General features: G+C 52.2%; 1 protein-coding gene across 14 annotated transcripts in view; it reads right to left on the minus strand.

Annotated features, from left to right (window-relative positions):
- CACNA1D (calcium voltage-gated channel subunit alpha1 D) overlaps positions 1-13,141 on the minus strand; it is a 371,067-nt gene that overhangs the window by 29,950 nt on the left and 327,976 nt on the right. For 12 of the 14 annotated variants that reach the window (XM_070776478.1, XM_070776476.1, XM_070776482.1 and 9 more), the window contains 4 exons: positions 4,441-4,557; positions 3,359-3,726; positions 2,328-2,354; positions 879-1,028 (listed from right to left, as the gene is read on the minus strand). In XM_070776478.1, the coding sequence (XP_070632579.1) occupies positions 879-1,028; positions 2,328-2,354; positions 3,359-3,726; positions 4,441-4,557 (662 nt within the window). The remainder of the gene's footprint in view (positions 1-878; positions 1,029-2,327; positions 2,355-3,358; positions 3,727-4,440; positions 4,558-13,141) is intronic. The other 2 variants (XM_070776477.1, XM_019984673.2) reach the window with 1 other exon arrangement.

The following is a 13,141-nucleotide window of genomic DNA, read 5'->3' on the forward strand; positions in this document are numbered from 1 at the left end:
CCGGAAAACCCTCTCCCGAGGGGCTACCCGTGGCTAGGTGGTGGCGGCAGGATGGCTCCTGGGACAAGAAAATGCATGAAACACAGTCCCCACTCTCAGGGAGCAGAGCCAATACCCCATGCACACAGAATTCTAATGCAGGCTGGAGAAGGTTAGCGCTGGAAGACAGGGCTTGGGGTGGGCCATGAGCTCTAGGGGTGGGGGTCCTTTCAGTTCCAGTCGAGGGAGGGAGGAGCAGGCCCTTGCAGGGGGTGGGGTCAGGCCAGCAGAGGTGGGGAAGAGGATCCAAGGCATGGTGCTCTGAGCCACGGCCCTGAAGAAGGAAACTGAGAATGCGGTTGGCTCAGAATCAGTGGTTCCCGAAGTCAGGCAACCCGAGGCCCACGGGAGGACAGGGTGGAGAGTGGAGGGAGGGGGGTTCTGACTGTGGCCGGCCTGGAGCGTGAGGCTGGCATCTAACACCATCTCAGAGGTCAGAAGGGGCCTCACTGCACAAACACGTCCACTTGGATGGGCCCCATTTCCGGTGAGATGCAGTCCACGGGGAAGAGGTGCAGGCCTTTGTGCCCTGTACCACCTGCTGTCCATACATGTCCTACAGCAAATGTCCACTTTACCCCACCCATGCCTTCTCCAGGACAGAAGCCCAGGAGGCTCATCTGCTGAGTGATGCCCCTCTGACCTCTCGTCCCCTCACCTCCAGGAGAGACCTCCTTGATGGGAGCGAGAAGCAGGAGCTGTTCGTGAAACCCAGCCCAAGCTCTGGGCCGATGAGTCCCAGCCTTCAGGCCTGAAGGAATGGCCCCCACTCCACCACTCGCCGGCCTGGGGACCATGCCCCTGCTGCCAGGACAGTCCCCGGGCGATGGAGCCCTCACCTGCTCCCGGTGGGCGAGCTGTCATCCTCATAGTACTCCTCGCTGCTGAAATACTCCTGCTCCCCTGGGCAGTGGGGGTCCCTGAAGTAGCCGTGTATCTCCGGGTCCTCCCGGCAAATTGTCGGGAACTGCTCGTCTCCTGAGTCAGACCTGCAGTGGGGAGAGAGGGGCTGAGCGGCCGGGCGGGTGGTGGCAGCTCCTCTGGCCGTGCCTCGAGGTGGCCAGAGCATCTCTGCCCGCGGAGTGCTCCTGCCTCGGCGGGGATGGACTCTGCTGCTGCCTCTGGCAGTGGTGGTGGGCGTGTGTGTGTGTGCGTGCGTGCGGCTAGGTGTGCACACGCCTGTGTGGAGGGGTGTGTGTGTGTGTGTGTTGTAGGTGGGGGTGTGGGGGGAATGTGTGTAGAGTGTGTGTGTATGCGGTGTGGGGGGTGTATGTGTGGGGGGAACTGTGTGGCTGTGTGTGGTGTGTGTGTGTGTGTGTGTGTATACACGTATATACCAGGGAGGGGTTTCTCTCTCGGCGCCTTGATGATTCTAGCACCAAACCACTACCCTCAGAGGCCTGCCTGGGAACCGAGAGAGTAGATGTAGTTTGGGCAAGGAACAAGAGAACAGACCTGGAGACCTGGAGCAATGGGCTCCCAGGCCGCCTGCTTGGGTCCCTGGGAGGCACAGGCACCAGGCCCAGGGTGATTTCAGAGCTTGGAGCCCCTGACCCAGCAAGGCTGACAGGAGCTTTGTATACTGTGTCCCGGGGAAAGAGACTCTCCTGGACAACACTCGTTGCATTTTCCAAAGACGGCCCTGCCCCAGGACTGTCATGTGATGGGGCATGAAACCCAGAGGTCCTGGCCTCAGCCCTCAGCACAGGCAACCAGTGCTGTGCTGTCACTGCTCTCCAAACAGAAGACTCTGGGTCCCCCAAGCTCTTCACTCTCTCCCACCCTCCTCCAGCCCCACTGACTGCCCCCTTGATGATCACTAAACCCGGAGGTCATCGTCCCCACCCCCAACACAATGACCATCCTACCCACAAGTCCACTGGGCTCAACATGCAGGGAGCAGGGCCCTCTGCACGTAGGGAGATAAGGAAGGCCCTGCTCTTCAGGAGGTGAGGGGTCACGCTTTCACAAAGCCCCCACAAAAGGCTCAACCCCACAGAGCAGAACGACTGCCCAGCTCCACAGGTCTGCTGCTGCCCCAGCACTGCGCTGAGGCCTGTGGGGCTACAGCTGTGGGCACGTGGCATGGGAATGTGGGCCCCTGGATGGTAACGCAGTCTCTGCAGATACGGATCTGAAAGCTCTGCATCCACAGCCCCGGGCCATACCAGCCTACACTACGCGAGCTGGCTCCCAGGGCACAGTCACCTCCCAGCACTGGAGAGGCCCTCTGGTCCCACCGGGAACACATAGTATTTAACACATCAACATAGGCAACAAGCACATACCTAATGTAAGTTTCATAATAGCGGGTTCTATCCAGGAAAGGCATAACGTGGGAGGGAGGGAGAAAATAAAAGTTAAAATATTTCCAGCAAACTTTACACAAAGGATATATCAAGTTACTCCCCAGAGCCGGACTCAGCAAACTGTGGTTCCCAGGCCGAATATAGGCCGTCATCTGTTTCTGTATGACCCACAAGCTAGACTTTTTAAAGGACTGGCGTGCTGCAGTCCATGGGGGTGCAAAGAGTCAGACACGACCGAGCGACTGAACTGAACTGAAAGGACCGAAACAAAATCAAAGGAAGAAAAGTCATTTGTTGCATGTGTCTGTATGAAGCTGGCATTCTACTGTCCACAAAGAAAGCTTTGAAACATGTAAAATATCATGTATGAAACGAGATGCCAGTCCAGGTTCAATGCACGATACTGGATGCTTGGGGCTGGTGCACTGGGACGACCCAGAGGGATGGTATGGGGAGGGAGGAGGGAGGAGGGTTCAGGATGGGGAACACATGTATACCTGTGGTGGATTCATTTTGATATTTGGCAAAATTTAAATTAAAAAATAAAATTAAAAAAATAAATAAATAAATAAAATAAAAATAAAAAAAAAAAGCTTTATCAGGACGCAGCGGCACACGTGTCTCTGTACTATCCATGGCAGCTTTCCTGCTACAACAGCACAGGTCAGTAGTCACAGGAGAGACTGCGTGTGCTCCAACTCTAAAACGTTTACGCTCTGGCCCATTACAGAGCAAGTTTGCCAATCCCTGTCCCTGAGTCTGTGGGACAGTTGGGGAAGGTCGAGTTTGCAGATGCTGTGTTAAGGGGCAGGCTGCAAGCTGGCCTGTGGCCCTTTATCCTTTGGGACCATCACGTGGCCAGTGCCTGAAGAAGCTAGGACCTGAGGGCACTCACAGGTGCTCATGGAAGCGCCCACAGGGAATCTCCCGCCTCTGCTGGAGATGGAGTGAGCAAGAGCCGCCTGGGGCCGACACTACGTTACCAAGCGCAAACCCGTTTGAAATGTTACCTTTTAATACTGCACCTTCTGTGAGGCTCACGGCCATGCTTGTGGAAGGAATGATGCCCGTTTTCAGACACAAGCTCAAGGTTCCCAATGCTGGGCCGCTTTCCAGGGGCAGCTTTGCACATATTGGCATTATTGAGATTGGCATTTGTTGAGCTGGGAACTTGCTTTCCTATGGAATTATGGTTATGATGGTTATGACACACCGAATTTCCTGCTGGAGGAAACAGCGGTTTCTCAGTATCACTTGCAGGTGGAATTGAAGGCCTTTGGACATGCAGGGGACGGTGGGTGGTATTGGTCTGCTGAAGGGAATCTCTCCTATCACTATTAACATGATTGACATGGTTTCCAAGCAGGGCACCATTTCTCTGCAAAATAATGGGAGACAACACCAGGTAATTTAACAAATATTTGATGCAGGCTAGCTATGTTAGGTCATATTTTTTTTTTCTACACGAAAAACAAATTCTAGGTAAGCTCCGTAGGATCCCTGGGAAACAATCTGAGTGTCTCAGTGATCGGGGTGCCTGTGTGTAGCTGCTGGTCCCCCTGAAATGAGGAAGGTTACCGATTCCTGAGCTGGGGAGCAAGCACGTGGCTCTCACTCGAGGGGCTCTTCCAGTTGCTCCGAGGTAAGCGCACTTTCGCCCAGCAGGGCTGTCGGTGGCCCCAGCAGCTGAGGCCAGGCCGCAGGCATGTCTCTGGGCCAGGGGCTAGGAAGCAGAGGGCCAGCTGGCAGACCAAAGAGCCAGCCCGGTGGGGAGAGAGCAGGTAGGGAGGGCTGGCAGCTGCTAGAAGGACCCAGGATGCTCGTCCACAGCCAGTGGCTGTGGCCAAGCTCCTCCAAAGTGGCCAGTGTGCGGCAGAGGAGCAAGCTCAGAGCAGGAGGCCTGGCCCTGGAAAGGGTGCTGGGGGATGGGGAGCGTCTGCTGCGGGGGGTGAAGGCAGGGCCCATAAGCCCCTTAGGCCTGGGGGCTGCTGTGCGTCCTCCAGGCTCTCTTGCAGATCGTTAACTGCCCCAACTGGACTCCTGCCCTGCTATTTCCAAGTGGCCAGTGTGTAGCTAGGCGTGGAATAATTACTTTGAACACATCTTCTTCGTCTTCTCGTTTTGTTTCCTCTGGATCATCATCTTGCAAATCGCATGATATAGCACGCCGGATTTCTGGCCCAATGTCATGCAGTGTCCTTAATCCCGCCTAGATCAATGAGAACGGCAAAACCAGTTAGATGACACAGGTGGCCGGGGCGGGGGAGAGGGCGGGGGGCAGCCTGGGTCCTGGCTGTGCTCCTGCCTGAGTCAGCTGTGGGAAAGGAAGGTTTCTCCTGAGGACAGTCCAGGGGACTGACCACTTGTCTGAATGCCCCTGATGGTGTCCCTGTGGGCTCAGGGATATAGGGTGTGGTCGGGAGTTCAAGATGGCCCAGGCTGGGGTGCTTGAGGCCAGTAACCTTCTTTCCAAACACCTCCACTCGCAGGAAACAGGCCCTGGTTACCAGTACTAGGGTCTGCCATGGCCAAGAACCCAGGCCCAGGTCTAAATGACAGTCCATGGAAGCACGGTGGCAGAGCGCCACCTCCCAGACCTCAGGTGGGGCGAGGGGCACAGCCTGGCTGCTCTCCAGTGCAGGTGGGCAAGGGCTCATTGACCGTGTTCCGGATGAGGGAGTTGAGTGCAGGGGCCAGAGGGCAAGCAAACCAAGCAGCCGTCCAGGCCAGTGGTTCTGCTTCAAAGCCATGGGAGTGAGGGAGTGACACAACACACCCGCAGCCACAGCACACTCAGGACCACAGCACAGTGGACAGACACGCACGGACCTGGGCCACGTGCAGGGCCGGCTTCCGTGGCCCTGTGGGCACCATGGCCTGCAGCCTACGCTCAGGCTGAGAATGGCCGATGCTTGGGTCATCCTCTTGAAGACCACAAGACACTGAAAGGGGCTCCAGCCTCTGGAGGTGGTCTAAGACCAACCAGGTGAGCCCTTCAGGCCCCTCACAGACATCCTGCATTTCCCCAGGGCCCTTGCTACCAGCCTGCCTCACCCTGGGCCCCAGGTTCCCTCGGGACAGGGCCTGGGAAAGGCCTCCCATTGTACCTAACTGTGTTAGGGAAACATTTAAGATGCTTACAGACTATCTGTGGGCAAGGGGTAGCTCTTGGCTCCAAGAAAATTATGTTTTCACCAAAGACTTGGAGAAAACCGGCAAGCTTAATAGGGACAGTACAGTTACTCAATCCTTCGCCACAAAAACACTGGCATCTCAGAGAGGCATTTCCTCCCCACCCCAGGTCTAAGGTCACCCGTCCTGTATCCAGGCAGCACCCCTTAAGGTGCTGGCAGTCTGTCTGCACCTCAGTGGCCGCTAAAGGTGTAAAGGACGTCCGGGGTCTGGCTGTGCGGGTCTCCATCTGCAGCTAATACTTCCCAATGTGAGGGCAGTGTGCAGAGAAGGGGGCCCTGCCCTGCCCTTCTTCCGCACGCCCTGGCAGTGGGTGGGTGTAGGACATAGACAAAGCGTCAGGACCACAACTGAGACACGCCTGGTAGTGGAGCGGGTGGGGTGGGGGTCAGAGAGGATGGTGGCCGCAGTCTTGCCAGATGCGGCAGGGCTGAGCCCCTCGTGTGGGAATGCTCAGATGGGCCTCCTGCAGATGCCAGTGGTGGGGGGCGGGGGGATGTTCATTTAGAACAGAAAGGTGCATGAAACCGCCCAAGAGGCTCCCGTGAAAATGGCCTTGTTCATAGCAGCCCTCGGCCTAGGAGAGGATCTTTTCAAAGATGGTGCACCAACCAGGCTGGGTCTGGTTTGAACCATTCTTTCAACATAGGAGCAGCAGACTTTTCCATTTTATGACCTGTGGGGGTGAAACTGTGGCCTGGAGTCAAATCTTTAAGGTTCCCAGCTAGGAATGCTGTGGTCTCACAGAATGACACAGGTGTTGCAGGTCCAAACCCGGAACACTCCGTGGTGTAGTAAGACTGCCCCTCGCTCACCTGTCCCTCTGATCACAGGCACAAGACACACACTCACACGTGGCCACAGGTACACATACAGGCACACACGTGCACACATGCATATACACTCTCCCAGGACCCAAGCTTCCAGCACATCTGAGCCTGGGAAATCATTTCTCTTAGAGGCACACCCATACCACTCTCAGGGGGGCATCAAGAAGGCAACTCTAATGCCAAGTGGGTGAAAGCTCTTTCACAACAGAGCTGCAGGCCTGGGCAGCAAGGGCGAGCCCAGCGGTACTGAAGAGCCTGCAAGTCAGCCAGGCAGTGTTCTCTAGGGCACACTTATCAAGGGATGATACATTAAACCAGGGTTTCACCATCTGATTCTGGATCACTGGGAAGAAAAAGCTGTTACCCGCTCTGAGGCTCCCAAATAAGATGCCAGGTTTGAGACACCCACTGCCATTGCACAAAACACACACAGGTGACAAGGCACCGTGTACACATCAGGTAAATTAGGTACCGTAATCCACATCCCAAGGCACTGTGGGCTGGGGACACTCAGTTTAAATAACAGCAGAGAGTCCTAATCACTGTCATTCAACTGACTGGACTAGGTCTGATTAGAAGAAATAGAAAACTATTTATTTGGATAATTTTTAACATCATCCTCTGTTGATGGTTTGACATTTCACTGAAATACACATATGACATAATTGCATAATAAAAACAAAAACTATCTCCAGCATGTCTTCAATGGTACACAGGATTAGGAGAGAGCAGTAAACAGACACAGGACAGAGATTTGTTTCCAACAGAAATCATGGAGAAAATTGAGAGGTGGCCCAGGAGGCCACTTCCAAAGACAAATAAAGACAATATGTTTATTAAAGAGACGTCAAAGGAGGAGAGAACGCAGCACTCTTCCCAGACAGGAAAGCAGAGGCTCAGAAATCACGGTTATAGTTCGCTTGCTCCACGGAGGAAGAAACACACCTTCTAAGAGTCAGGGATTGACTTCATTCTTTCACAGGGGGTCTAAGGAAGGACAGGTGGGGAGTGGGGTGGGAGGGGAGGGGCCACAGAGCAGGGAGGGTATCTGCCAGGGTTTGGAATGAGGGAAACACATGTTCCCAAACTTGAAGCGAAGCTTAAGCACAGCACCCTGAATTTATTACATATCACAAAACATGATAATGAAAAAATTTCTAGCACACATATCAAGCTAAAAGGTAGCTTCGGCTGCTCCAAAAATCCCATAGGCACAAGTTCCAATTCCGAAAGTGCAGAAATCTATCTTAAACCCTTGATAACGTTTTTTTTTTCCCCCCACAGCCCTTAAAAAAAGAACATTTTTTCCCTTGAAATAAAACACTTTACAATCAGGAAAATTAACTATTCTTTCATATGTCATGTTTGTGTCTACCTCTATCAGCAAAATACTATTTTAATTTGAAATGTGGCCATTAGCATTTAAACCAACACAAAGCCATATAAAGTCATTCCAGTAACATCACAGAATTATGGTTTTGAATAAACACAGAATTGCTGCTATAAAATAGAAACATTATTGATTTAAGATGTCCAATCATATAAAATATTAAACAGAATCAAGCCTAGTTTCTGGTTGATTTTTAAATCCTAGATGTTCTCATATTTTTTTTTAAAAAACAAAGAAATGTTGGCATTTTGCCTGTAGACTGCTGCTTTCAATGTTAGACACCATTTAATTGGAATTTTATAGATATTTACTCTAATGAATAAGTCTAAAAAAACACCCCCAAACTATAAAATCTATTTCTGAAGCAATTGCATTATGTTATGCTGTTCTAACCTCAAATAGGAACATTCACATACCTTCTTTTCTCTCACCCTCTTTCAGGGGTAAGTTTTTCCTACCTGGTGCGTTAGAAAAGCTCTCACTGCTCGCCTCCCTAAGCTAGCGTCATCACACACACCGGTGGTCTGCCAGCTCTCAGCACATAGAAACGCCCAAACCACCCCCTGAACCTACACTGTAACAGTGCAGATAAGAGATGTGGGTCTCCAGGTGGGACTGAGCCAGCCCATTCATCCTCGGGTGTGAGTGCCAGGCTTCCAGGCTTCAGCCCAAGAGCCCTTGCTGGGCAGAGCAGAGCCTGGTCTCTATCACAGGCAGGTCTCGCTCAGCCAGGGCTGGCCCTGCTCGGCCATCTCCTTCAAGGCAAGTTCTGGTTAACCCTTTAGCCGGATTCTTCCCCTCCCCAATCAGAAGGGATCATTTTAGACTAGCTCCCTCAACAGAAAAGAACTGGAGATTCAATTCTCTCAGAACACACCTGCTCATCCACAAGCCGTCCTCAGCCTCCCCCGCATGTCCACATGCACACTCATCACACACAGGCACACCCCTTCTTTTGTCATCGCTCTCCGCCTCTGAGTGTCGCCTTTGCGTCCATTATCAACATTATGAACAGCCCTCGAGTTATATATAAACATCAGGGGCTAGCATCATGAGCCCAGCACCCCCGTGAGTCATGCACAGTGATTCCAACCCTCACTGCAAAGTCAGCCATACAGCTACCGTGTAAGTTACCCTCAGGGGGGACACTGCGCCGAATGCAGCAAGTCTGTTACCTTCACTTCAAAACATAAAGGAAACTTTAAATAAATTGCCTAAAGTGACCTATCACATTTCCCTGCAAACAATCTGACAGAGCTCTCTGTTTTAGTTCCACCTTGCTTCTTGGTTGTAGTTTTAACACCAGAAATGGGGAAATGCTTGCCAGTTTCCTGAAAACAGAGAGTTTTACTTAAAATGGGGGCTTAGCAGAAGTCACCAGTCACGACTCCTATTCTGCTAGAATCTTTGCTGAGTGCTATCACACTCTTTATCCCACCACATCCTGGGAGGAAGGGTGTGGGTGGGGGGCCAGGATTATTCCCATGTGGTTAAGTGACCTGCCCACCCTAGTCAAGGCTCAACTAGCAGTTCTGATGCTCAAGCCTCCAGCGACACCATGCCAACCCCACGGTATTGGGTCTATGAAGAAGAATGCTGGGATCAAGCCACGATCACGCGCTCACTCACGACTGTGATCACACACGACTGTGGCTGCCGCCCAATCATGGTGTGACCCTTCTTCCCACTAACCCAGCTGCGCTCTTGTATTACAGCTATGACAGACGATCACTCGGTACCATGAAAACTATCCTCACTACACATTCTCATCTCCGCCATGCCACCCTCAGGAGCTGAGATCCTTACAATCACTTCGCTCTCACACACGAATTCAGGCCACCATTCTTCCAGAACAGCACGCATGTAGGGTATGACTCTTAGTCTGAACGCGGCTGGGACTGGGCACGGGCCTGGAAGGCAGGGAACAGTTCAGGGTAGGGCGAGATTATAAAAAGGCTCCAGCACCCTTTTCCTTTAGGGGGGTGGGCTCAGTCCCCTAGAGCAGCAGTTCTCAAAGTGCAGCCCAAGGACCCTGGGGCCCCTGAGACCCCTGCAGGAGGTCACTGTGATTTGCATGATAAGACAAGGATGCTTGTACGCCCTCATCCTCTCCCAGAAGCACACTGGGGTGTTCCAAAAGGCTGCTTGACCCCTGGGGATCTCATCTCTCCAGCATCTTTGTGCTTGCATATTCTGGGTTTTAAAAATCTGTTTAAATTCCTAATGTAGTAAATACTGATAGATAAGGGTCCTCAGTACTTCTTAAGAGCATAAAAGGTTCCTGAGACCAAAACATTTGAGAACTTGCAGCTAACCCACCCACGGATAGGCCACAGCATCTCTTCCTTGGGTGCTGGGCTCCTCCCCATCCAGAACTCCTGTGAATCTTCAGGGTCTTTCTCTATACTTTCGGAAGAAATGCCCCCTCATGGCTTCTCTGAGTGAGCCTTTGGCATGGTTGGCCTTCACTGTGCCTTACAATGACCTATCCTCCCATTACCCCAAATAGCCCCCTCTCTGAGGGCTACGGTGTGCCATGGACAACGAATTAGCACAGCGTGTTAGGTAGTTCCCACCCATGGATGACTGAATTGTGACACGTTTGCGCTAAAGAGGGCTACGAGCTGGGTGTTATTCAACAACATGCCCCGATTAAAAAAAAAAAAAAATCACACCTTTTGCAATTACATAATGTAATTTTCCTTATTTTCAGTAATTCTATCATCTCAAAGACTCGTGAAAATAAGAACCACTCTTCTCAGAGAGGAAAGATTCTACTTTTAAGAGCAGACAACTGAGTGCCCAATAACCCTGCGGATCCACTGAAGATTTAATTAGGTCACATCATAGAGTAAGTTATTTAAGAGCCCGAGGTCCAATCCTACACCTGCTGTCCTACGATGGACTCTGGCCTGTGTCGTGTCTTCCATCCAGGAGCTTAGTTAAGAGTTTAGCACCATGGATTCTGGTGTCGGGCACCGAGTTTGCTGCGAGAGGCTGTCAGTCTCACACACTCCACTTGACTCGTCTCTCACAACTTTTCTACATCCAAACCTTAGCAGAAGCTAAGATTTTAGGGAAAAGGAGAGAGGTGTCTGCAGCTTGACTGTCGCCCAGGCTTCAGGGAAGCCTCGTTTGGAGCTGAGGCGGGAGGCGGCCCCTGCGATTCCTGACTGTCCTTAACCAACTGGCCTCAGCTACCAGCCACCACCGGGCCCATGTGGGGCAAGATTCTTGCATTTCCCTAAGTCCCACCTAGAAAGTTACCGTGTTCCAGTTTTTACTCATGTGGAAGGACCGTGGAGATACGTGTGTGGAGACACCAGCCTCAGGAATCGCTTAGGGCTCTTCTGTGGAGGCTCTGGTGTACAGACTCAGATTTAGAAGACAGGTGGTCACTTGAGGCCTCTGACATGGGGTGACACAATTGGGCGTGGGGGGTGAGCAAGTACATCCTTTCACTGCTTAATAAACTTGACATCAGAGTAGGTGGGGGACAGAGGGGTCATTTGTGATGGTGGATACACTTCTCAGGTGCCCACAGGGCTGCTTCTTTTTCAGTTATGATACACCAAATACTTAATAACTGGTACATCCTGGGCACTACCCAGCCAGAGTGGAGGTGGGCCTTCAGACCAAACCTCCGCAAGCCCCAGAGGTCCCCACTAAAGCATTAGCCCTTCAGTGACTGACTCACAGAGGGGTTTGGAGTGGGCCTGGGGTGCCAGAAGGAGGTGAGGAGACTCAAGGTACCGGGGGCCACCACTGTCAGCATCCAGATGTACCTCAGCATCCTCACAGGGGTCACCCCCATGCCACGTCACCGCCCACAGTGCTGTGTCAGAAAGGCAGCCCTTTTCTCCCGTCCCATAGACTCTGCTGTGAGGAAAACCCACCTCGAGCTCCTAGACGTCCAACAGTCTGTGCATGTCGGAGCAGAATCAGGGGCCAGGGCTGCTTCCCCAGTGGGACAAAGGTCAGAGCACAGAAGACAACACTGGAGCAGACCTCACGGCTGGGAGGGGCTGAGTCACGCACAGGACAGGCCCGGGGGACTTCTGCTCGCACCGCTCTTCCCCGTGGTGATATGGCTCCAGGAGCCGGGCTTCCCCACGCACCAGGGCTCCACGCCCCACACACACGCACACACACACCTCCAATCTGCATAGACTGTGGCTTGTAACCCTTCTCTTCTCTAGACTCTTCAGGAACCTCGGGGTCTTACACTAAGGTTACTTTTGAATGCTGACTCCAAAACTCAGATTGACTCCTCTGGGCGTCTTGGGCTCAGGGTCAGGTGTACTGACCCCTCAACCACTGCTTGGAGTTGGCTGAGAATTTCAGATGGGGCCCCCTCGCAAAGCAACTTCTTGGGCAAAAATATACCCTTTGTGAGATGTGAGAAAACAACAACCTGAGTTACTTCTGTTTATATCTTTACACGTTTCCTAGATATCTCAAAAAGGGGGGAATTCTCTTTCTCGATGGATCACTACAAATACAGAACAGAACAAAAGATCAAAGAAAAACAAGAGTTTCTTAAAGTTCTGGTAGTAAACAGGCGTATGATATTATTATTGTTGTAGTCTTAATAATAAGCAATTATACGTTCAAAGTGCTTTACAATCACTTAGCTATTCCTCACAACAGCCCTGTGAGGTAGGTCGACATTATTACCCCCATTTTACAGATGGGGAAACTGAGGCACAGAGAGGTTAAGTGTCTTGCCCAAGGTCACGCAGCAAGTGAACGCTGGCACTGGGACTAGAACCCAGGTCCCCTGACTCCCAGTGTCCTTGAAACTGGACCACACTGCTTCCAAAGAGGCATCCCCGGACTGGCTTTGAATTAGAGACGGACAATGTCGGATGAGGTTGGGGTGTGGTGGTGTTTCCCGCGGACGCGTTAAGATGGAACCTGAGGTGTCACCTGGGTTGGTCTGGGCATGCAGGTGTGTGTGTCAGTGTAAATGGGGGTGTCTGCGCTTCCTGTCCTGCCCCCGTCTCCCTGCACTGTGCACACGTCACTGCAGAGAGCTGAGTGGGATGGTCAGGATGGCCTGGCATATATAAAAAGAACTCTGTCGGCCCAGCGCCGAGGGGCCTGCCAGTCTTTGGTAGTTCGGGCAAACTAGGGATGCAGGACTTTGGAATGGAGTCAGCTGCCCACCTTAGGCAGGTCTGCTTAATCGTTTTTATTAATCTTTTTTTTTTTTACTGGCCAGCATCAGGAAGTTGTGTTCATTTCATTTCTCTTGGGGTGGCTGCCCCCTCCTTCGCTCTCTCTCACTCTTTCCCTTTCTCTGAGTCTCTGCTCGCAAGGGAAAACTGTTAAGCCCCGCTCGTTCCCTTCCACGAGAAGGAGCCACGTGAGCAGCATCC

The sequence above is a fragment of the Bos indicus genome, chromosome 22 (assembly GCF_029378745.1).
Source record: "Bos indicus isolate NIAB-ARS_2022 breed Sahiwal x Tharparkar chromosome 22, NIAB-ARS_B.indTharparkar_mat_pri_1.0, whole genome shotgun sequence".
NCBI classification, from domain to species: Eukaryota; Metazoa; Chordata; class Mammalia; order Artiodactyla; family Bovidae; genus Bos; species Bos indicus.